At 40.2% G+C, this 25,601-nt stretch overlaps 1 protein-coding gene across 6 annotated transcripts in view; it reads left to right on the top strand.

Annotated features, from left to right (window-relative positions):
- The first annotated feature begins 3,618 nt into the window (after positions 1-3,618).
- Positions 3,619-25,601, top strand: part of LOC143032132 (glycoprotein-N-acetylgalactosamine 3-beta-galactosyltransferase 1-like) — a 40,474-nt gene continuing 18,491 nt past the window's right edge. Inside the window, exons 1-5 of one of the 6 annotated variants that reach the window (XM_076196606.1) lie at positions 3,619-3,955; positions 11,602-11,737; positions 17,905-18,218; positions 22,119-22,285; positions 24,198-24,354. In XM_076196606.1, the coding sequence (XP_076052721.1) occupies positions 3,844-3,955; positions 11,602-11,737; positions 17,905-18,218; positions 22,119-22,285; positions 24,198-24,354 (886 nt within the window). In that variant the 5' untranslated portion in view covers positions 3,619-3,843. Of the gene's footprint in view, positions 4,031-11,601; positions 11,738-17,904; positions 18,219-22,118; positions 22,286-24,197; positions 24,355-25,601 lie in introns of all 6 variants that reach the window. The other 5 variants (XM_076196592.1, XM_076196614.1, XM_076196600.1 and 2 more) reach the window with 5 other exon arrangements.

The following is a 25,601-nucleotide window of genomic DNA, read 5'->3' as shown; positions in this document are numbered from 1 at the left end:
TATTGGTGTAAAACCTATACAAAAATGAAAGTAGGAAATAATACTATAATACATATAGTAACATGTATTATAGTATTATTTCCTATTTGCATTTTTGTATACTTTTGCTATCTTATTTCTTAAGGGGCCTCAATGGAAATAAGCCCAGTTTATTGGTCATTTTTGAGTTATCATATTCTTACCTGTGACTCAGTCTATATTCCTTACATTTGTTGATTAATCCCTTTGCACTGGTTATTGACTTAAACTGTTTGTAAAATCATTGTATACTGAAATCAATTTATCTATCTATCTGTCTATAAGGCAAACAATGTAAAAAATACGTGAACTTGTCTACGAGAAAACAGAAGTAGACGAGTCTGAAAAATACAGTTATTCTAATTTTGGATTATTCTTTATATATATAATAGTATGATCTTATCAAAATTTATTAATTGCTAGAGTGTTGAAGCACTATATTTTTATGAAGTTGTTAGTATGTTGATACAGTGGTGGGGGGGGTGTAAATAGGGAATATATATTAAAGTCTTCCCTGAATGCATCAACTTAAATTTTGTGTTGTACTAAGCCAAAAAGGCTCTTTATCTATTCATGCTATATATTTTGCAATGTGATAAGTAATGATATGATCGTATAACTCTAGTGAAAGCTTATTGTATGACAATTTAACATTACCATGAAGAAGAATTAATTCAATAAAAATATACGATAACATTCTCTTTGATTACAGAATAAATGAGAAAGAACTAAATTTATAGAGGAATAACTAAAAAATATTTTCATTCGAAGTCAATATCAGGATATGATAACATAAGAATATGAATAGTCAGCTCTTTCAAACTACTTGAAACACTAAGCTTCATTAACTTGTAAATGTGTCAGTAACAGTGAAGCGAGTCTTTGGCTACCTTTGAACCTCTGACACGAAATGCAATTTGTTACATATTTATACACGTCAGCTTTTAAATTTGCCCAATATTACAATTCCTCGGCCTTCCTGATTTTTTTACCTAAATGATCAGATAATTCAAAGCGTGTCTCATTGCCTATCGGACCAGAAAATGAGCGATTATTAATGTATGTTGCAGCCCACTGTCTGATCTTTCTTTCACATGATATAGAATTTCACCGAGAAGAGCGAACTGATCTAGGGTAGACCTTAGTAGGAGTTTCGAGGGTATTTTTCCACCTCCGAGATATTCGGCCAATTCCCTCCAAACCGCGTCTTCTTCTTAAAGACACTCGTGAATGGTTGCTAATTAATCAGTTACTAAATGGGTTTATTGCTGCCGTCGTTCTGGACTTGACTCAATACTCCCCTCCACTGGAGTCAGTGGTAAGTATGAAAGACTGATTAATCTGGGCTTTCGCGAGAACAGGAGCGCCAACTAACGACTCCCTGAGCTTCTCAAATGCGGCCTGACGATTCCAATCACAGCTATATGTGGAGCTCGATTTTGTCAGAATGGTGAGGGAGGTGGCTGTTTTCATCTAACAAAATTTGGAAATAGGCTTCCGCATACCTAAAGTTATGTAATACTCGTCACATGCGACTCATTCCACTAGTTCCTCCAAAAAGGGGGAGAGGTCAGATATCAGCGGCTAAGTATGTATTTACGTGACGGTGGTCCAGACACATCCGGCTCGTTAACTAATACGATGGGTGACAGCCAGGCTGCCGAAGACCACTTTATAATACCTCTTTGTTCCATGTCAGTTAGCATATCGATGACGATACTCTTCACTTGTTCGGGGTACATAGGAACTCGACTCGGCTGGGGGTCCGTTACCTTAATAAGTGCTGGGAAGACCTTCGATTAACCCTAACTCCTTGTCCTCCAAAATGAATACGGGGATCGTGATTGAGAATCGGTTGCTTCAACCCCTCTCGTTCCGTCTCTACAGGCTGATTCCAATCCTGCTCGCCAATTTTCTCGGACAGTCTTCCAACTCGCGAGCCCTCGGCTACCACCTGATCCTGGTATTAAGTTATTGTAATTATTTTGGGTAGTATTAACTCTCAGCAAGGGTGGATCATCAGCGTATTCACATGACCCGATAATGGTTCCCTTTTGATAGAGTTTCGACCTCCTAGTGTAACTGACTAGTGGTAGGTAAACATAGTTCCCCTCATCTACCTGGACCAGATAGGGATGACTATTACTGAAATGAGCCGTCTGGAATTTTCTCAACCTCCTTATTTCCTATTTATTTGTTTATTTATTTTTTCAACTGAGTTTTGTACCTCTATAATTTTGTTCTCCTTCCAGAGGCCTCATATGGGAAAGAGCGGGGGCACATGTCTGAGGTTGGCAATTCTATCCTGGGCTTTCAGCCCACAGGCCTGACGAAATAATGATAATAAAAAGGAGTTCAGAGAAGTCCTGGATATTTTACCGCAATCGACGATTTTTGCGTTAGAATAAACAAAATATGAAATATCTTCCCTTATCCTTTCTGTAAAAGGGACATTAAATACAAATCTTAAAATCTGTATAATTATTTTGCAAGCCAATAGCTAAAATGTCTACGTGAAAAAATGTTAAGTTTGACTCAGTTTCCACTGAAAATTATGGCAAAGGATTTTCCAACCTTTGTGTTGCACTGAGTCTTTTACTGACTGTGAGAATATTAGTTGCCTATTGTGAAAGGTCTTTCGGCAAATTGAAGCTTAAGACATACCTGAGGAGTTACATGGACTAAGACTGACTGTCAAGTCATATAATTCTCTGCATTGAATCTGACAATCTGTTTTTTAGTTAGAGGGCAGGATAGATAAGATGGGGGAGAGGAAGGGAGGGAGGATTTGGGGATTTAGTGGAAGGAAAGAATGAAATGGAAGGAAGTCAGGGATATGATAGATGTGGGGCAGACCCTCTTGCTCAGTTCTTGTTATAATCACGTGCATTGTGGCGCTTGTAGGAAATGAGATCTGATAACACCATTCATGAATTTGCCAGAAACAAAGCAAGGAAATTCCTTATGTAATCTTATCAATATGATCAATCATTATATTCTGATCTTATCATTCTTATGGATTTGTTTTATTTTTAAATCAATATTTTTTTCAGAAAATACTAAGACAACCACATTGCAGTCTAGGGAATTATTTTTTCTATCATCTATGAAAAAATATTCTTTAATTTTCTCTTAATTATACGGTACACAACAAATATATGTTTTATTGTGTATACCGGTATCCTATAATCACGCTGCACAAATTAGGGTCATAGGCAGTAAGGATGCTGGGGTTAGAAGTGGTGAATTTCGCAACGGAGTAGCACGTCCGTATGCAAATGATCTGACTCATTCCGGAAGCGTTCTTGGTTCGACAAGACCTAGGCATACCTCTGCCTCACAATCCCTCTTTTTCATTACTGCAATCTCAACTATGCCATTAGTAAGTTTCCTAGAATCTGTATCATCCTTTATGTCATTACTTCCTATATATAAAATACATAGATCGTGTCTCCATTCAAATATTCTATATAGTCGGTCAGTGACGAAGGACTATTCGTCCTCCCCGCTGTATTTTAGAATGGTGTGAATATTTCATTGATCTCGTACATATTCTCAGCTATCATCACCACGTTGCCTGCATACTCTAGGATGATTGATGCGTACTCAAGATAAGATATATCTTTACCTCGGTCAGCCCGCGGAAATTATTTCGGTCTCTTCTGTTTCCTCGCCCCCTACCTTTACTATGCACCTGCTATCTGCATGGCATGCCTTTATTAGTTTAGAAGACCAGTTTCTCTGTTATATAGATATAACTAAGTGAATTATCAAATAAGTAAAATAGAACAGTTGCCGAGATGCGTGTTGCACAACGCTTTTGTTATGCGTTGTCTAATAATTGTTTACATTCAAGGAGAGACAGGTGTTCAAAAGGTTGCGACGTGTTATCTACGAAAGTGTACAAAAGTGTGCAACGAGTTAGTCACAGCCCAAGGTGAGGGTGTGAACCAAGCTGACATTATACTGTAACACAGCTGCTTTAGTTCTCGCATGCTGTATTCCACATGCAGTAAGTACTAACATGTTACTGTCAACAATTAGCTATTGTTACACTAATATAATTTGATTTATCGGTGTATCAAGAAAATATTGTCATATCTTTGGTACTTCAAAGTAAAAATACTCGAGGTGTTGCAATTCTACCATACGACTCTGTTCTTTGCAGTTCTCTAGCACATACTAGTACTGCACAGTCACAGTGACTTATTAAGTTATTTAAATATCTGCTGTGCTAATCCACAGTTGACAGTTGTGGTTGCAGACAGGGTGTCTTCCAACAACATGATTTGTTCCCCCTTCCCCTCTCATTCTTATGATTCTAAGTACTAGCACTTGTAGGACTTATTATATGTAAATTTTGGTGTTAGCACCATGGCCAGTCTAGAGACACACCCCTCCCACATCTCTGCCTGAGGCTGAGCCTCATGTATTGGAACTGGTTTGCTATCAAATTTGTTGCCGCTCCTCATGAGGTTTGGCCTATGCAGATTTGGAGGTTCATGTGGGATGCTGTCCAGGAGTTTGTCTAACCTCCTCTTGAAAGCCTCCATGCTTCTGTTAGGTCCCTTCTCTTGGTTAGGAGACAGTTAAAGAGTCGGGCCAGCACAGGTGAAGCTTTCCACCAGGATCATCTTCAGTCGCTGGGACCAGCTGCTTATGGACCTCCTTTCACAGGTCCTACCAAAAGAGGGGTGGTAATTCCCTTGGTAAATCTAAAAAAAAAGTGCACACCTGAACAGTATACTAGTTTAAGTTTTGTAAATTATATCAATATATGTCATTATTGGTAGAAATCAATAACAAAAAAGTTTCTAGAAGCAATACAATAGCGACAACTCAGATGTCAGTGAGCTTAAGACGCCACGTTTGTTTTTGTTTGTTGTAAAAGATGAACTAATGGAAGTCTAATAAATTAGTCGAGTCTAACCTAACTTAGCCTAGCCTGACCTCCTATGGGGTATGCATTTAGCATCCTTAGAGGTTAGTTAGTTAGTTAGTTAAGGTTTATTCAACAATATGAAATACAATTAGACATACATATACACAAAAGTTTCACAAAATTAGTTGTTGGTCATCATCGTCAGGGAAGTATATGATTGTATGGGACTGAACAGACAACACATACATGGTGTCTTGAAGCTTGTGTTGCAGCTCCTCTTAGTAGTGTATCCCTTTCAGCAAGCTTTTTTTTTTTTTTTTTTTTTTTTTTTCTTCTTCCTCCAAAATTGATTTCTGCCAAGAAAAATGGGTAGATTTTTAGAAGTGCATAAAATTTTAGAAGTGCACACCTACATAATATAGCAATAGAAAATGAAATATTAATTTTGTAAATTATAGTACATCAATGTAATGTACATTTTTCTTGGTGGAAGTCAATAACAGAAAAAGTTAAAGTGATACACAAAGGAATGTAGCCACTGCAACTGGATGAGATGCCATCCTTGTTTTGGTAGATGTGGAGATATAAAGAACTAAGTATGATAATTTTGTCTATTAAGTAAGTAACTAAGTAAGTATTCTAACTTAACCTACCTACCTAACCAAACATATCTGCCTAACCTATCTACCTGACCAAACATACCTGCCTAACCTACCTACCTACCTGACCAAACATACCTGCCTAACCTACCTACCTAACCCAACCCGCATTTAGTAATGCAGTACCTGTAGTTCTAGAGATCATGCGGGTCATCTTCGACCTCCAAATCTGTTGAAACAAAGGTGGCATCTCAAGGAGTCACCATGACTGTTCGTTTGTGTATCACTTTTAGCAATTTTTTCTGATATTGATTTCCATCAAGAAAAATGCATATTATGTTAATGTATTATAATTTACAAACTTAATGTTTAATTTTCTAATGCTATATCATGTAGGTGTCCATTTCTAAAAAAGAAAAAAAAATACCAGAAAACAGATATTATGTTGATGTACTTTAATTTACCAAATTTATATTTAATTTTGTATTGATATATCGAATAGGTGTGCAAGTCCTTTGTAATATCTTTCCTTTTGATACCACCTTCATTTAGTGATGGGTTTGGTGCTGTGCCCTCTTAGACTCTCCAGTTACAAGTCACTATACAGCACTGTGTCACTCCAGTGAATAGAGATTAAAGATTTCCAGCCTCTCCCAGTAATTCAGGGAGTCCCTATCTAACCCCTTCATGAATACCCTCTGGGGCTGTTCAAGTTCTCGTATCTCCTTGACTTTGTATGGAGACCATAGTTGGCATACATACTCCAGCTTTGACACTATCAGGGTCATCTACAGAGGTAGCAGGTGCTCTGACTTCCTGGTCTTAAAGGTCCTGAGGATCCACCCACTCATTTTACGAGGAGCACTAGTATTTACCTAGTTGTATTTTATGGGAAGAGGAGCTATGTTCATGGTGTCCCGTCTTCATATCTCGTTTTATCTAGACTATTTTTTAATTCGTGTATCATTTTTGCACACACCACATTCTCATCTAACTTGTTCCAAACGTCTATTACCCTGTGGGGAAAGCTGTTCTTTTTTAGGTCTCTTCTATAACTGTCTTTCTTGATTTTCTTTCCGTGTCCTCTTGTATCTCTACTATCCCATTTTATTAGATCCTCTCTATCAATAGTTTCTATGCCTTTCATACATACATACATATACCAAGGCTTTTTCCCCCTTACAAGGGAGGTAGCCAAAAAGGAAAAGGCATAGAATCATTCCCACCCATTCCATCCCTGAATACACTCCACACACCTCCACCCTCCCTCTTCCCTCTTATCTTAGCACCTCCTGGATGATGGGTAATCCCTGCACCTTGTCCACTGCCCTGGGTCAGAGGCAGTGCCGCAAGACACAGCACATCCACAGCAAGGCCGCTTCATTAAATCGGCGACCCCCCCTCTCCATCCCCCCATGCTTAACAGGAGAAGACGGTGAGAAATCCCTTCAAGCTGTGTCAAATTTTGCTCACACATACTACCTCACCTCCCATCCCCTCCCATTCCACCTCATGCATCACAACATCATCCATAAACAACCATTCTCCATTCACCCCTGTCTTCTGTCCTCTCCCGTCCTTCCTTAACAGACATTCCCCTCTTCCCCAAAGCCCCCTTCACCCCATCCATCCACCTCATCCTAGGACGTCCCCTCATGTTCACTCCCTCCACATCTGCCTTCCATACTTCTTTTACTAGTCTTTCTTCTCTCATTCTTTCTATGTGACCAAACCATCCTAATACTCTATCATCAACCCTATCTCCCAACTCCCTTTCCACCCCTATTCTCCTCCTCACCTCCTCATTTCTCACTCTATCTAGCCTAGTAACCCCCATCATACTTCTCAGACACCTCATCTCAAACACATTAAAACTCCTCTCTTCCTCTCTTATGTTCCATGTTTCTGCCCCATACAGTGCTGTTGGCACAATCACTCCTTCATACAGTCTCCTCTTAGCATCCATTCCCAAATGTCTATTCCTCATTACACTTTTTAATCCACCAAGGCATTTACTTGCTTCTCTCAATCTACATTCTACCTCCACCTTCATGATTCTATAAATAGTTATCAAGTCTCCTCTCTCTCTCTTCTTTGCTCTAATGTCTGTAGCTCAAGTTTTGCTAGTCTCTCTTCATATGATAGTTCTGAGAGTGTTGGTGCCAATTTCGTAATTGCTCATTATAGTGATGTGAGTTATGTGTGCTTTGAAGCCACAGTCATCACTCATCCACATCCCTGGGTCTCTCAATGTTTCCTTTGTTTTTATTTCCTCTGCACCCTCTGTACCAGTACTCTTTTAGATTTTCATCTAAACATGTTAAAATAAATTACAAACATTCCTTGTATATTCAAATTAAGCTAAAATGAACCTGTGGTGATAAAGCATATTGTTGATAGATTAGCCTGCTATACAGGAGGGGTGACTTGTGGCTGCTGACTGCTTGGGTAAATGTGCATGTTTATTTCAAGAATGATAGCTTGTTTGTATCCACAAGTTCAGTCCACCTTCAAGGTAAACTTTAAGGTTTACCTTCAAAGTAAACTAATGTAGGTAAGAACACTCGTTTTTTCATCTCAGCAAGTTAAGATCAGTTTAAAAAGGACAAAAGTAAAAAAAAATAATAATAATAATAATAAGTTCTGCTCCAATAACTTGCAAATACATTTTTCACTTTTTTTCTATTTTGTATTCAAAAATTCTATTTTTTCTGTGGAATGGTTAGGTTAGGAGATATTGGACAATGTAAATTTTATGTTAGATATCTGTGGTCATGTGTTTCTGGAATTTTACAAAAAAAGTAAATAAAAAATAGGATACTAATATATTCACTTTCATTTTCTCTGAAGTGAATAGATATAGATCCCCATACCTTCCCCCATCTCTCTGCTATCGTTGTTGAACACCACTTCATTATCCCCTCCACACCTAAGTGCTGTCTCGTATGAAGCAGGGATATTATGTATTTGCTTAAATGTAGCATATAAGAAAGGAGTGATGCAAAGAGGTGATTAAAAACCATGTAGAAACCCTGATCAGTCCTAGAATAGAATATGCATCAGTGGTAGCCCCCATACAGAGTGGACATAAGCAAGTTCAAGAGAATACAAAAGGCAGCAACCAAATTGGTTCCCAGCTTGGCGGATAAGCCATACGAGGAAAGACTAAATGCATTAGGTCTGCCAAGTTTGAAAGATGAGAGGTACACAGAAAATAGAAGAGAAGTAAAGCATAAGATAAAGGGGAGCAGATGTGAAATGAGAGAACAGTATGACAGAAAAAATTGAAAGTAATAGAAAAATGATTTGGAAGGAAATTAAGAGAGGTGAATCAAATAGAGAAGAAAAGCTAAAAGGTGCAGATGGAGAGATGATAACAGAAGAGTCAATGGTAAGAGGAAGACTGGATACTTGTGGGCAAATGTGGCAAGAAAGGGAGGAGTGGAGGTGGAGTTAAAATGTAGATTGAGAGAAGCAAGTAAATGCCTTGGTGTATTAAAAAGTGTAATGAGAAATAGACATTTGGGAATGGATGCTAAGAGGAGATTGTATGAAGGGTTGATTGTGCCAACAGCATTGGACAGAAACATGGAACATAAGAGAGAAAGATTTTAAATGTATTTGCAATGAAATGCCTAAGAAGTATGGTAGGGGTTACTAGGCTGGACAGAGGGAGAAACAAGGTGAGGAGGAGAGCAGGGGTGGAAAAGGACCTGAGAGATAGGGTTGATGAATAAGTATTGGGATGGTGTGGGCACATGGAAAGAATGAGTGAAGAAAGATTAGTAAAAGAAGTGTGGAAGTCAGAGGAGGATGGAGTGAACATGAGAGGGTGACCAAAGATGAGATGGATGGATGGGGTAAAAAGGGCATTGGGAAAGAAGGGGATGTCTATTGAGGAAGGAAGGGAAAATACAGGAGATAGGGGTGAGTGGAGAATGGTTGTATATGGATGATACTGTGATGCATAGAAGGGAGTAGGAGGGGGGTTAAGGAGTATGTGTGAATGATATTTTGTCACAGCCCAAAGGGATTCCTCCCCATCTTCTCTTTTTATGCACAAGGGGATGGAGAGGGGGGGTCACAGATTAAATGAAACGACCTTGCTGTGGATGTGCTGTGTCTTGCTGCATTGCTTCTGACTCAGGGCAGTGGGCAAGATGCAGAGGTGATCCATTATCCAGGAGGATCCAAGAAAAGAGGGAGTGGAGTGTGTGGGGATGAAATGGGTGGGAGTGGATTTATGCCTTTGACCTTGGCTGCCTCCCTTGTAAGGGGAAAAAACCCTTGGTATATGTATGTACCAGGTTAGGGTATTAGCCTCATAGCTGCTGGTTGGTTTGTGGGCCCTCCCATAGACTTCTTTACTGATAACTGCCGTAGAGGCTGGGTTTGAGGCAATTAGTGACAGTTTGGGACAATATGTGATTGGAGGAAGTTGAAAATGTGGGTAAAACAAGATACAGGAGAGGGTGGTAGTAAGTTGGATGTAAGTCTTAAAGGAGAGAGGTTGGAGAAAATGGACTGCTTTAGGTATTAAGTGTCACATCAAGGAGTTGGGGTGGAGGTAAATTATAGACAGAGAGAATCAAATAACTGTCTTGGAGGAGTGAAAAGTGGCATGAGAAATAGGTATCTGTGAATGGATGCAAAGAGAAGATTATATCTAGGGGTTATTGTACTTTCAACACTGCATATGGTGGAGACTTGGGATTGAAGGGATGCAGAAGTGAAATAGGTACATATATGAGGAGGTGAAGAGGAGACTAGAGGTGAAAATGGAGCTGGTAGATAGGGCTGATGAAAGATAATGAAATGGTTTGAGCACGTGGAAAGAATGAGTGAGGAAAGATTAGCAAAAAGAGTATAAAGTAAAGGTGGATGGAGTGAACCTTGGGGAAGACCAATGAGATGGATGGATGGGGTAAAGGGGGCTTTGAGGGAGGGGAGAAAGCAAGAGATAGGTGTGAGTGGAGAATGGTTGGGAATAGACTATAAATTGGCACAGCCAAAAGGGATTTCTCCTCATCTCTATTTTTGTATAAGGGGATGAGGAGTGAGGGTTCCTGTGTAAATGTGAAGGTACTATGTCTTGCTGCATTGCTTCTGACCTGAGCAGTGGGCAGGAGACAGGCATGACCCTTCATCCATGAGGAGCTCAGATAAAAGGAAAACAAAAAGGAAACATATGGAAGTGGAATGGGTAGAGTGGGTGTGTCCCTTGGGAGGCTACCTCCCTTATAAGGGGGAAGAAGTCTTTGGTATATAGATAGATAGGAGGGGAACAGTCATTGGTTATCAGCTCTCCTTGCATGAAAATATGGAAGAAATACAGTTGCAGTTGTTAGAGATTCCTTGGGCCCGTTCCAGAGACTGAGTATCAGAGATAAGGTTGAGTTTTGAAGACAGTGCTGGGAGATGGTTCTCTTTGACATCTGGCTCGCAGGGTCACCACTTCCAGAGGGGACAGTAGGAGTGGGTTAACTGTAGATGGATTGCTGAACAGTGGATGGGAAGGGGAAGGATCAGCAGATGAGTAAAGCAGGATTTTATAGGCTGTAAATTAGGCAATAAAGTGATGTAGATGGATGTTTACCTAGATGTAAGTTATGCTGTCCCTTATGACAGGAAAGTGGGTGATTTGGTAGTTTGTGGAATAATCCTTATAAAGAATGCTCAGCCATGTAGTGATCGAATCCATAGACTAATAAAATTTTGTCGATGATATTTCCTCTGTCAGATTCATATTGAAGATGGCTTCATCCCTGCCAGCCTGGTCCACAACTTGGCTTGTGGGGCTAGTCCAATTTAATGTATGGGAAGAAATCAGTCCTTAAGAATAGAATTTTCTTAAACAAGTCTTGTCAGGTGTGTTTACAGTTTGAGAAAAATGGACATCTAAGCAGTGTGTATCACAATGTGCACTTTGGTAGACAAATACCCTGATAGTGATGGCTATCTGTAAACAAAGTAACTGTTATCTGTTATAAATGAAGGACCAACTACAGTACTCACCATCTTACTGACATGCCAGCTGCCCATTATCTCCACATTGCTTGCTGCCAGTTCAACTACCTCTTCCTTCCTCTTCTTCCTCCTCAGCAGTTACCACCCTGCTCATGGTCCTCAACATGCGATTTATCTTAGGCCGGATGAGGTCCTTGTTTATACCCGTGCTGGTCTTCGTCATTGTGGTCTTCGTGGTCTATAAATGTGCCATTCTTATACAGATTTATGGGTAAGTACTGTGCAATATCACTAATCATAAGGAGCTTCTGATGTTAGGGTTCACTCATGAGACTTGATATTTCTTAATTTCTTTGATATGATGACGCCAACACATCATGAGGTGCGAGTGGGTATACAAGGCTGCCAGCGTCAGCATCTTGATTATGTTTATTTTGTAGTTGTAGCTGAGTGACCCCCAAATTCTGTGAACTGGTTTGATCACATTTTCTGTGTTTATTATTACTCAGGATGAAAGAGAATGGGTAATACAGCAGTGACTTTTACCTAGTTGTATTTTGCAGGAAGGGGAGCAATGCTCGTGGTGTCCTGCCTTTGTATCTCGTAGTGTCTAGTTTACTAGACACTCCAAGTAGTGTGATGCATCATACATTAGGCATCCAATGCTGCACATGAGAATTTGACTTGTATTGAAGAGGTTAATTCTAAGTTGACAGTCTGGTATAATTGTACAGTTGATGGACCTATACGGATCTATGTATATGTTGTACTAGCAAAGTGATATATAGTATAGTCTGCTTCAAGGAGTCTATTCAAGGTGTGCCATATGTTGTGGTTTACTATTAGCCATTCTGCCAAATCAACCTTAGTATATATGCCTCTTTCATATTTCCCACCTATGTGGTATTTGATTTTTAATGCATACACTGAGTATCACTTTTTAGGATTATAACACTATGGATAAATTCCATGACAAGTGGCAACAGTGCTTTTTCCCCAAGTTTCCACTCTGAGGTGTCACAGGTGAGAGAGGTGGCATTTTTATAACCTTCAGAAGTGATACTTATTGTACCATACGGCTTCCTTTAATACATACACATACATACATATACCAAAGGCTTTTTCCCCCTTACATGGGGGGTAGCCAAAAAGAAAAAGGCATAGAAATCACTCCCACCCAATTCATTTCCCATATATTCCACTCCCCTCCACCCTCCTCCCTCCCTCCTATCTTGGCACCTCCTGGATGACGGGTCATCCCTGCATCCTGTCCACTGCCCTGGGTCAGAAGCAATGTCGCAAGACACAGCACATCCACAGCAAGGCTGCTTCATAAATTCAGCAACCCCCCCTCTCCGTCCCCTCATGCAGGAAAGGAGAAGACAGGGAGAAATCCCTTCAGGCTGCATCAAATTTCTTCTCATACATACTTCCTCACCCCCCCATCCCCACCCACTCCCCCTCATGCATCACAGCCTCATCTATACAAAACCCTTCTCCATTCACCCCTATCTTCTGTCCTCTCCCATCCTTCCTCTACAGACATTCCTCTCTTTTGTAAAGCCCCTTTCACCCCATCCATCCATCTCATCCTAGGACACCCCCTCATATTCACTCCTTCCACCTCCGCCTTCCACACTTCTTTTACTAATCTTTCTTCACTCATTCTTTCCATGTGTCCAAACCATCCCAATACTCTTTCATCAACCCTATCTCCCAGCTCCTTTTCCACCCCTGTTCTCCTCCTCACCTCTTCATTTCTCACTCTATCCAGCCCAGTAATCCCTATCATGCTTCTCAGACATTTCATCTCAAACACATTCAAACTCCTTCTCTCTTCCTCTCTCATGTTCCATGTTTCTGCCCCGTACATTGCTGTTGGCACACTCACTCCTTCATATAACCTCCTCTTAGCATCCATTCCCAGATGTCTATTTCTCAATACACTTTTTAATCCACCAAGGCATTTACTCGCTTCTCTCAATCTACATTCTACCTCCACCCCCACTCCTCCCTTTCCTGTCACATTCGCACCCAAGTATCTGAAACTATCCACTTCCTCCAGTTTCTCACCCTTAATGCTCACTTCCAGCCTACTGTCACTCTCTCCCCTTGTACATCTCATCACCTTACTTTTGCCCACATTTATCTTCAGTTTCCTTCTTTCACACACCTCAAACTCTGTCACTAACTTCCTCAATCCCTCCTCTGATCCTGCTACAAGCGCAGTGTCGTCCGCAAACAACAACTGGCTCACCTCCCACTTTTCTCCATTTTCTTTAATCATCTCCAACCCCTGACCCACTACCCTTGCATTCACCTCTCACACCACCCCATCCATGTAAAGATTGAACAGCCAGGGCGACATAACACATCCCTTACGAAGTCCCACCTTTACCTCAAACCATTCACTCTCTCCATTTCTAATCCTAGCGTAAGCTCTACTACTCTCATAAAAACTCTTGACTGCTCTTAACAGCTTTCCTCCTATCCCATATATCTGCAGTACCTCCCACAGTGCCCTCCTGTCTACCCTGTCATAAGCCTTTTCCAGATCCATAAAAGCCCAAAAAACATCCTTACCTTTTCCTATAGCTTTCTCACATACCTGTCTTACCACAAAAATCTGATCTACACATCCCCTACCTGTCCTAAAACCACACTGTTCCTCACCAATTACTCCCTCTGTTCCTCTCCTAATCCTCTCAATCAAGACCCTCCCATAAGCCTTCCCAACTACACTCAACAAGCTGATCCCTCTGTAACTACTACACTCACACTTGTCCCCCTTTCCTTTGTAAAGCGGAACTATACAGGCACTCCTCCAGTCCTCTGGCACTCTACCCTCTCTTAAACAAACATTAACCTCTTCACTCCGGGGAACATCGCAGGTCTGGCAGCATTAGCTGCCCGATGTGCGATGTTGCGTCATAATAATCGCAAATGTCTGCATGCTCTCAGGAGTTCTCTATGATATAGCTTACCCCTGAATACCATGAATCTAAGAACCACCTATTAGATTAAAGAGCCAACCACTCCTACTGGACAAAAACCCTAAAATATTGGGGCTCACATTTGATGGACGCATGACCTTCACCGTACAAAAGAAAGACCTCACAGTGAAGGGCAGATAAGAAATTAAATGTACTTAGAAGAAAAAAATAGGCAGACTCTTAGAGATGGATGGTGTCTTGAACATAAGTATCTTAGTGTGGTTTTTGTTTCTTGTTTAAGTGATAGGTGCCTTGTCTATTTTTTACTTCATATTAGTGCATGTTGACAAGATATCAGCATAGTTAATTTGATCCTGCAAAGTTCTTTGTAAACTAGAAGCATCTTGACATTTTAATTAAATTCAAATTAAAGCAACAGACAGTCCAAGGCTTTCATAAAAGCTTCATGATTTCCTCTCATCGCATTCTCTCCACATCTCTGACCACCACAATCAAAATTTAGTACACCTCTGTATTTAGCAACTCCTTGAAATATTCCACCCATCTCCCTCTCAGCCTTCTGTCTCATTAACTATCCATCCATTCCCCTTACCTCTGCTCTTTACCTGAATCACCTCTTCACACTTTTTCACTTCCCTCCAAAAAAAATTATTTACTTGTTTTATTCTTATATATATATATATATATATATATATATATATATATATATATATATATATATATATATATATATATATATATATATATATATATATATACATACACATACAGTACTACCTCTCATTAACGGACTAAAAAGGGAGTAACGGTGTCCGTTGGTGTGGATAATCCATTGATTTGGAGTGGTTTTTGGGTGGCATAGTAATGGCACAGCACCAAAAACACAGCAAAAACACAGCTAATTAATGTCTGTTAATGAGAGGTAGTAATATATATATATATATATATATATATATATATATATATATATATATATATATATATATACATATCAATTTATTAATTTGTTATGTATTTTGTATTATTTTATTTATTAGAATTAGAAATGGAGAGATTGAGTGGTTTGAGGTAAAGGTGTGACTTCACCAGGGATGTGTCATTATCACCACGGTTCAATTTATACATAAATGGGATGGGGCAAGAGGTAAGTGCAAGGGTAATGGGCCAGGAATTGGAGATAGTTAAAGAAAATGGAGAAAAATGGGAGATAAGCCAGTTGTTGTTTGTGGATGACACTACTTGTAACAGGATTAGAGGAGAGATTAAGGAAGTGATGGAGTTTGGGAAGATGTGCAAAAGAAGGAAGTCAAAAGTAAATGTGGGTAAAAGTAAGGTGATGAGATGTACAAGGGGAGAGGATGGCAGCAAATTGGAAGTGAGTATTAAGGGAGAGAAACTGGAGGAATTGAATAGCTTTAGATACTTGGAGGCAAATATGGTGGGAAAGGGAGGAGTTCAGGTGGAGGTAGAATATAGATTGAGAGAAGCAAGTAAATGCATAGGGGAATTAAAAAAAGTGTAATGAGAATTAGACATTTGGGAATGGATGCTAAGAGGAGATTGTATGAAGGGTTGATTTTGCCGACAGCACTGTATGGGGCAGAAATGTGGAACATAAGAGAGGAAGAGTTTAAATGTGTTTGAGATGAAATGCCTGAGAAGTATGGTAGGGTTTACTAGGCTGGATAGAATGAGAAGGAGAGGAGGAGAGCAGGGTAGAAAAGGAGTTGGGACATAAGGTTAATGAAAGTGTATTGGGATGGTTTGGACATACAGAATGAATGAGTGAGGAAAGATTAGTAAAAGAAGTGTGGAAGGCAGAGGTGGATGGAGTGAACATGAGGGGATGACCAGGGATGAGATGGGTGGATGGGGTAAAAGGGGCTTTGGAATAAAAGGGGATGTCTGTTGAGGAAAGAATGGAGGGTGGGGAATGGTTGTGTGTGAATGATGCTGTGATGCATGGAAGGGAGTGGGTTGGGGATGGGGGGTTAGGGAGTATGTTCACATACTTTCATCTTTTCTCTGCCTCCCTGCCTTCTTGTCATTCTCCATCTCACATTTACTCCCAATCTTCTTCCACCAAATGATGATGGGACATTCCATCAAACCTCTCCCACAAAAACATTCAGGTCCAGAATTCTTCCAATCATCCTTTTGGGCACCACTGCATAATCTATTAATGCTCCTTTGACTATCCTCCCACCAACCATCCTAACGCATTTATGATTTTTTGTTTTTCAATGCTCTTCAACACTTTCTGTTTTCTTTTCTTTCCAGTATACCATATTTTCCTATTAGTCCATCCACTGGATAATCTACTCTAGAATTTAGATCCCCAACACCACTACATCCATATTTCTTCAAAAGTCCATGTACTTATTTAACTTGTTTAGAATTTCATCTCTTTATTTTTCTCATTATCAGGAGCATATGGTGAAAAGTAGATGCAAGGAAGCAGCAGACAGGAAGGATAGCAAAAGTTTAAAAAAACTCTTATAAGTAGGGATTCTTGTAAGATATAGATAACTTCTGTGTGGTTTTGATCTGTAAGGGTGCCTCTAAAGTCCCTAAAATATTAACCACATATCACTATGCACTCAGTAACCCTTTACAGCAAAGAGGTGTTAAAATAGTTTTAATTGGCCTGAAAAGGAAATACAAGGAAATTTACCTACAGTATATACCAATCATGTAGCGTGTTTTTATGGTTGGAGATTAACCCCACTCGAAACAGAATGCACAGTCACTTTTTAACTTCTTCCACCCCTTTTCTGCTAGCCTCCTTAAATCTCCCCTAGCACCCTGTAATGGGAGGAGAAAAACTTGCCTCTGTTTAGAATTGGTAAATAAAAGTGAATTTAGTGTTTACTATTAATTTGGACAAATTGGACTGTGTTGGCAAAAGAAATTTTGATTAAGATACAATTTTTTTACTTACTGACATTTCAGGAAATTAAAAGCCCATATTTTGTAGTTTCCTTGTATTCTAGTGTTTAATATTTCTTTAGTCTCTTCAATATTAGTCCAATATTCATGCACACATTAGGTTGCCTGATGTGCAGTGATGCATCACAATATGTGCATCACAAAATATAACATCACAGAAAATGTGATCAAGCCTGTTCACAGAATATGGAGGTCACTCAGCTACAGCAAGATAATCAAGAAACCAACACCAGCATCCTCATATACCATATACCCTACTTGTGGCTCATGACATACATAGGTGTCATCATATTCAAGAGGTTAAAATCAGGAATGTTATAATCAGATTATATTTACTAAATGAATTGCCTGAATGTGAGAAAAGATAACTTTCCTCGAAAATGTGCACAAGTATAAAAAATTCCTCTTAAATTTGCATTCTCTAAAGTTGCTCACCATGCTTACCAGTAAAATTGAATATACTGATAAATGTTATTAAATTTGCTTCTTATAATATCAAAAGGTATAAGATTTTTAATTAAGAAATTTCTTTCAGTTCACTGTTTTTCTGGGAAACCTATGTGCCCAGTCCACCAATTCCTTCTCAGTTACGCCTGTGGGAGGACACACCAGGTCTTAATGAGGGTGATGGTGCTGCAGACCTGAGATCATCCCGTCCAAGACTGCTGTGCATGATTATAACATCTCCAAAGTACCATTCAACCAGGGCAGTGCATGTTGCTAACACATGGGCACGGCATTGCACACGCCATGTGTTTCTCACCTCTCAGCATGATCCTAGTCTTGGTGAAACAATCATGTCACCTGGGCAAGACACGTATGACCGGCTGTGGTACAAAGTCACCTCAGGTATTCATCATTTGTCCATTCTACTATAATTTATGTTCATTATTTACTTAATATCTGCAAAGAATATTACAGACGCTCCTCAGCTTACGTTTTAGTTAGGTTCCGAACGGCCGAACGTAACATGAAAATGAACGTAAGTTGTTACTGTACTATACATCCATAAATTCTATTACCGTATCTTATAAAACACCCCTAAATCATTAATTATAAACATAACATTGTAGAATAACAACATTAATTTCAAATAAATTAAATTCAAGCTACATAAATTGAGAGGGTGGAGGAGAAGGAGGAGGGGGAGGAGGAGGCAAGGCACGTTCAGTCTGTCGTTTGTGCCATGTAAACAATGGACACTGCGTCGTGCGTAAGTATCGTTTGAACTACGGAGAGCGCGCTAAACTACAAAAAATTTTTTAGTCAGTTCAAACGTAAAATCGAAAAAACGTAAAACGAATGAACGTAAGTAGAGGAGCGTCTGTATTCACCTTGTCAGATAAGGTAGATTAAAGAGTGTTGATATGGTGTGGGTATATAGCCAGAGCCAGTAAAGAAAGACTAACATAAAAGAAATGAGCTTGAGAGGAACACCAAGAATGAGTTGGATGAATGGAGTAAAGAGTGCTTTAAATGTACGAGGAATGTCTCTTCAGCAAGAAGAAAAAAAAGAGAGAGAAAACAAAAGATAGGAGTGAATGAAGAGAGATTGTGAATGAATGGAAGGATGGTACAGCCTAAAGGGATGATCTATTCATCTATTCATCCTTCAGTCAATCCATTGCCCCAGGTCTCTCCTGCAGGAGATATGGCTCCCAGGTAACTGGCTTCAGCCACAGGGGGTCATGAATCACTCGAGAAAGAAATATTGATTTGTCACGTGGGTATAACTAATGTAAGGCAGTGGAAGGTGACAATTTGGTTTCTCTGTATAAGTTGTTCTATTGGTGGGACTTTGGTGCATCTTGTTATTATTCTCAACGCTTTATTTTGTAGTTTGTAAGATGCCTGTTTTCCTGATTGTCAGGAACCAAACTGTGGAAGCATAGTTGAGTGTGGATCTTATGTACTATTTCTAGACTATGATCAGTGTTTCTTTCCATTGTTCAAAGCTTGTATTTGCAGTCAAATTTAGTATGTTAATTTTCATGTTGATTTTCATTGTCGCATCTGTGATGTGTGAGCTCAAGGTAATGTATCAAAAATGAGGCCTAGAATTTTTTAGTTCTCTTCCAATGAAAGGATTATTTATATATTTATTTTTATTATTATTATTATTATTATTATTATTATTATATTTTTTCTTTTCTTTTTCTTTTCTTTTCATGGTTGTCTGGAGTGAGCAGTGTTACTAATTTCTGGGGCGAAGATTCCATTCAAGTATTTGTGAGCCATTGTTATGGGTCATCTGTGTAAGGGATGGAGAGAGAGGGTCACCAATTAAGTGATTAAGTGAAATGGCCCCTTGCTGAGGATGTGCTGTGTCTTGCTGCATTGCCTCTGACCTAGGGCAATGGGCGGGATACTGGGATGACCCGTCATCCATGAGGAGTTAAGATTAGAGGGAGGAAAGGGTGGTGGATTGGAGTGAAATAGTTTGGAGTGGGGACATGCTTTTGAGTTAACTACTTCCTTTATAAAGGGGAAAAAGCTTGGTATATAAATAGACAGATTTGCTCTCATAAAAACTCTTGACTGCTCGTAACAGCTTTCCTCTCCCATATAACCAGTCAAGAGTTTTTACAGGAGTAGTAGAACCTGTGTTAGAATTAGAAATGAAGAGAAAGCAATTGGTTGGACTTCACTAGGGATGTGTCATGTTGCCATGGCTGTTCAATGTGTACATGGAGTTTTATGAAAGTAGCAGTTGCCAACAAGACTGACGAGTTAAACACCATATGAGGACGGAGCCTTTATTTGTACAATGTTTTGCATATTACAGTTTTTTCAAGTACTTGAAAAAGCTGTAATAAGCAATACGTTGTACAAATAAAGGCTCCGTCCTCATATGGTGTTTAACTTGTTAGTGTACATGGATTTTGTGGTGCGAGAGGTTCCAAGGGTATTGGGCAGGGTATTGGAGATGGTCAAAGAAAATGGAGAAAAGTGGGAAATAGCCAGTTGTTGTTTGCTGACAACACTGCACTTCTAGCAGGATCATAGGAGGGATTAAGGAAGTTAGTGATAGAGTTTGGGAAGGTGTGCAAAAGAAGTTGAAGATAAATGTTAGTAAAAGCAAGGTGATAAGATGTACAAGAGAAGAGGATGGCAGTAAATTGGAAGCGAATATTAAGGGAAACTGGAGGAAGTGAATAGCTTTAGATACTTGGGTACGAATGTGGCAGGAAAGGGGGGAGTGGAAGTAGGGGTAGAATGTAGACTGAGAGAAGCAAGTAAATGCCTTGGGGGATTAAAAAGTGTAATGAGAAATAGACATTTGGGAATGGATGATAAGAGGAGATTGTATGAAGGGTTGATTGTGCTAATAACACTGTATAGGGCAGAAATATGGAACATAAGAGAGGAAAATGGAAAGAGTTTAAATGTGTTTGAGATAAAATGTCAGAGAAGTATGGTAGGGGTTACTAGGCTTGATAGAATGAGAAATGAGGAGGTAAGGAGGAGAGTGGGGGCGGAAAAGTAAACGGGAGATAGGGTTGATGAAAGAGTATTGGGATGGTTTGGACACATGGAAAGAATAAGTGAAGAAAGAGTAGTAAAAGAAGTGTGGAAGGCAGAGGTGGATGGAGTGAACATGAGGGGATGACCAAGGATGAGATGGATGGAGGGGGTAAAAGGGGCATTGGGTAAGAGGGGAATGTTTGTTAAAGAAGGAAGGGAAAAGGAGAATGGTTGTGTATAGATGATACTGTGATGCATGGAAGGGAGTGGGAGGGGGGTGAGGGAGCATTTGTGAATAATATTTTGATCCAACCCAAAGGGATTTCTCCCCGTCTTCTCTTTTTATGCACGAGGGGACAGTAACGGGGGGGGTTGCCGATTAAATGAAGCAGCCCTGTTGTGGATGTGCTGTGTCTTGCTGCATTGCTTCTGACCCAGGGTAGTTGGCAAGATGCAGGGATAACCCGTAATCCAGGAGGAGCCAAGAAAAAAGGGAGGGAAGTGTGGTGGATGGGAGTGGAGTACATGGGGATGAAATGGGGGCGAGTAGATTTATGCCTTTTGACTTTGGCCACCTCCCTTGTAAGGAGGGAAAAGCAGTTGGTAATTGTATGTATGTATTTATTATTGCATTATTTGTATGTATTGTATACCACTTTTATTCTTCCAGAGTTGAGAATTTCACAATGGAGTAGCAGAATGGAGATTGGGAGGGACAGTACCTTGCATAACCAAATACTCCCCAGATCTAAACATCCTGTGGCCCAGTTAGTTCAGATATGGAGGGGGTTATTGTGTTTGTAGGGATATTACATTACTTCCTTTTTAGTTACACAAGGGCCAAGCATACGCAACAAAAATAAACTGAGGTACTGTGGGATGCTCGCTGGCCAAGCGAGTTAGAGCATCACTACTTGTGGTGGAGATTGAGGGGACAGCAGTTTGAACCCTTCTGTCAGTGAGTTGGACCATGGGCATAGTTCAATAAATTCCCTACTACAAAGTCCTGAGTAAGGGGAATTGTCCTAGACTGATAGGGAGTTCAGGATGCTAAACTAAATCATCATCATCACTGAAATTAATATCTGATTTTGATAAAGTTCTCCTCCCCTCACAAGTTTCCAGTGGGCATACAACAATTTAGAAGACATTGACTGGGTGGTAAAGCTTGATGATGACACATTTTTCTTGGTTGAGAACCTGCAGGAAGCCCTGAAGTCCTATGACCCTGCCAAACCTCAGGCCATGATATCTGGTTTTGATCAAGTTCTCCACCCCTCACAGGTTTCCAGTGGGCATACAACAATTTAGAAGACATTGACTGGGTGGTAAAGCTTGATGATGACACATTTCTCTTGGTTGAGAACCTGCAGGAGGCCCTGAAGCCCTATGACCCTGCCAAACCTCAGGCCATGGGGATGCAGCTCAAGACATGGGAATGGGATCCTCCGGTAAGAATCCTTTGCACGGCTTCATTTTCAATGATAACTTTTTCCCGTAAAGGTAAGAATTCCAGCAGGGAGTAAAATGACAAGATGGTAACTTGAGTTATGGTAATTATTTTCATAATTTCATCAAGTTGATGATACCAAAGGTCCTCTTCCATCTTAAAAATGGGGTGGCTGAATCAGAAGATACAACTAGCTTTTTTCTATCTATATACCAATAGGTTTTTCCCCCCCTTTGAAAGGGAGGTAGCCACACCTACCCCAACTTATGATGATAGAAAAATAGAAAATAGATGATAGCTTAATCTCACCATGGCAGCACAAATGGGGGAAAGGGAGCTTGCCAACTTATAGAATAATCTGACCTACTGGCAGAATGTTCCCTGGCATTCTGGATATCTATGCCCCATAGAAAACAGTTTAAATATCTCGAGTATAATCAGTGGGCAGGAGACAAGGATGGCCTTCATCCACAAGGAGCTGAGATGAGAAGGAAACAATGGGTGGTGGATGAGAGTAGATGCCTTCCTTGACCGGCTACCTCCCCTAAAAGGGGGAAGAAGACTTTGGTATATAATTAATCAGAACAACACCCATAAAACATGTCTAAAACAGTGGAATATCTGTCAGTCCACCTATTGTCCCAGATTTCATTTGCAGGAGATTCATGGATCCCAGGTAACCAACAGCAGCCACTGGATTGACCCATAAGTTACACAAGGAAGAAATACTGTTGTCTGAATATGGCTAGGGTCTGGCATACTAGGATGTGCTTGCTGTCGTCCTTGTGATGGTTACATCTGGGTCAATTTCTTTCTGTAGCCAGGCCAGTTCTCTGTTAGCATTGTTTTAGTACTGGATGACCTGGACACAATCATGATAATGTAGTTCTTGTTTATCTTAGTAGGAATTTGTCTATAAAGCTAATGTCTGAAAGGATATGATAAAATAGGTAGAATAGGGAGTTTGGTGGTCAGTCTTGAAGTGCTAGTTGTGTGATATAACTAAATAATTTTTTGAATTAGTGTTTTGTTTAACGCAGGTAGTTGTTATAGATTTCTCTTTCTCTTTTTCTCTCTCTCTCTCCCACTCTCCCCACTAGACGAAACAATAGTGTGTGCAAAAACAATACAAGAATTTAAGAGCAAATTAGATATGGCAAGATACAGAGACAGGACACCACAAGCATAGCTCCCTTTCCAGTAAGATACAAGGTACAGCTAGGTAAACACACACATGTATAATACAACTAAGTAAATATAGGTGGATTGGACGGGGGAATGGGGGTGAGGTACTGTGTGTGAGCAAAAATTTTTGACGCAGCCCAAAGGGATTTCTCCCCGTCCTCTCCTATATATGGGGGGACGGAGAGGGGGGGTCGCCGATTTAATGAAGCGGCCTTGCTGTGGATGTGCTGTGTCCTGTGACACTGCTTCTGACCCAGGGCAGTGGACAGGGTGCAGGGATGACCCGTCATCTGGGAGGTGCTGAGATGGGAAGGAGGGTGGAGGGGTGTGGAGTGTTTTTGGGGATGAAATGGGTGGGAATGTTTTTGTGCCTTGTCCTTTTTGGCTACCCCCCTGGTAAGGGGGAAAGAAGCTTTGGTATATGTATGTATGTATATAGAAAGGGGTGCCATGTCAAAGCACGGACCCATATGTACACATTTTGAATATGTTTTGTTTAACACACATCCCATCTCAGCACCTTGTGGATGACATGTCACATATCTAACATTATTTGTGAACATTTTTGAAAAAGAAAAAAAACAGAAGATTAGGAACAAGTTGTAAGTAAATATGGTGGATTAATATTTTACTTTGATGTTTCACTTTATATGGAGGTTGTCAAAGTAGCATAAATAAGACAAAGAGAAGCTATTACATATATATTTGCATGTCCCTTCACTTTGCAGATGAGTGTTTACCTGAGTGGTGGAGCTGGGTATGTTTTGAGTCGAGGGGCAGTTACTTTGTTAGCAGAGAAGGGATTACGGGATAAGGAATGCGAGACAGAGATTACAGTCACAAAAGCAGAGGATGTCACGATGGGACGGTGCCTTCATCACTTAGGTAAAGATATATACATTTTTTGTTTTGTTTTATAGCAGAAGTACTGGGAACTCTCAGAAATGTGTTAGTCGAAATTAAATGTACAAATTAGGTACTCCTTGGTCAAATAATTGAATCTCAAGAATGAAATTTTCTGTACAGTTCAGGTTGATTTGATCTGTTCTTTCTCCTAATCCTTTCTGTAACCAGTCTATCCAGTAATTAGTCCTATTATTGATTACTTATTCATATTTGTAATTCTATGCATAATTCTCAAGCATTTGATATCCAGTGCCTCCATGATTATTTTCTTGTATTCATCACTCAGACCTCAGTCCTTACATATCCATTAGCACAAACATTGCTTCATACGTCAGTATCTTAGCTTTACTATCTTCATTTAGCAAGGTGTTTAAGAAGTATGATGGGGGTTATAAGGTTGGAGAGGATGAGAAATGAGGAGGAGAGTAGGGGTGGAAAGGGAGCTGGCAAACAGAGTAACATACATATGACAAGGCTTTTTTCCCCTTACAAGGGAGGTAGCCAAAAAGAAAAAGGCATAAAACCATTCCCACCCATTCCATCCCTAAATACACTCCACCCTCCACCCTCCACCCTCCCTCTTATCTTAGCACCTCCTGGATGACAGGTCATCCCTGCACCTTGTCCATTGCCCTGGGTCAGAGGCAATGTCGCAAGACACAGCACATCCACAGCAAGGCCGCTTCATTAAAACAATGACCCCCCCTCTCCGTTCCCCCATGCAGAACAGGAGAAGACAGGGAGAAATCCCTTTAGGCTGTGTCAATTTTTTCTCACACATACTACCTCACCCCCATCCCCCACCCATTCCACCTCATGCATTACAGCTTCATCCATATACAACCATTCTCCATTCACCCCTATCCTCTGTCCTCTCCCATCCTTCCTCAACAGACATCCCCCTCTTCCCCAAAGCCCTCTTCACCCTATCCATCCATCTCGTCTTAGGACGCCCCCTCATGTTCACTCCCTTCACATCTGCCTTCCATACCTCTTTTACTAGTCTTTCTTCACTCACTCTTTCCATGTGTCCAAACCATCCCAATATTCTTTCATCAACCCTATCTCCCAACTCCCTTACCACCCCTGTTCTCCTCCTTACCTCCTTATTTCTCACTCTATCCAGCCTAGTAACCCCCATCATACTTCTCCGACACCTCATCTCAAACACATTCAAACTCCTCTCTTCCTCTTATGTTCCATGTCTCTGCCACATACAGTGCTGT

The sequence above is a fragment of the Oratosquilla oratoria genome, chromosome 1 (genome assembly GCF_046742065.1).
Source record: "Oratosquilla oratoria isolate Oo_2021 chromosome 1, ASM4674206v1, whole genome shotgun sequence".
NCBI lineage: Eukaryota > Metazoa > Arthropoda > Malacostraca > Stomatopoda > Squillidae > Oratosquilla > Oratosquilla oratoria.
This window is presented reverse-complemented; position numbering and strand designations above follow the sequence as displayed.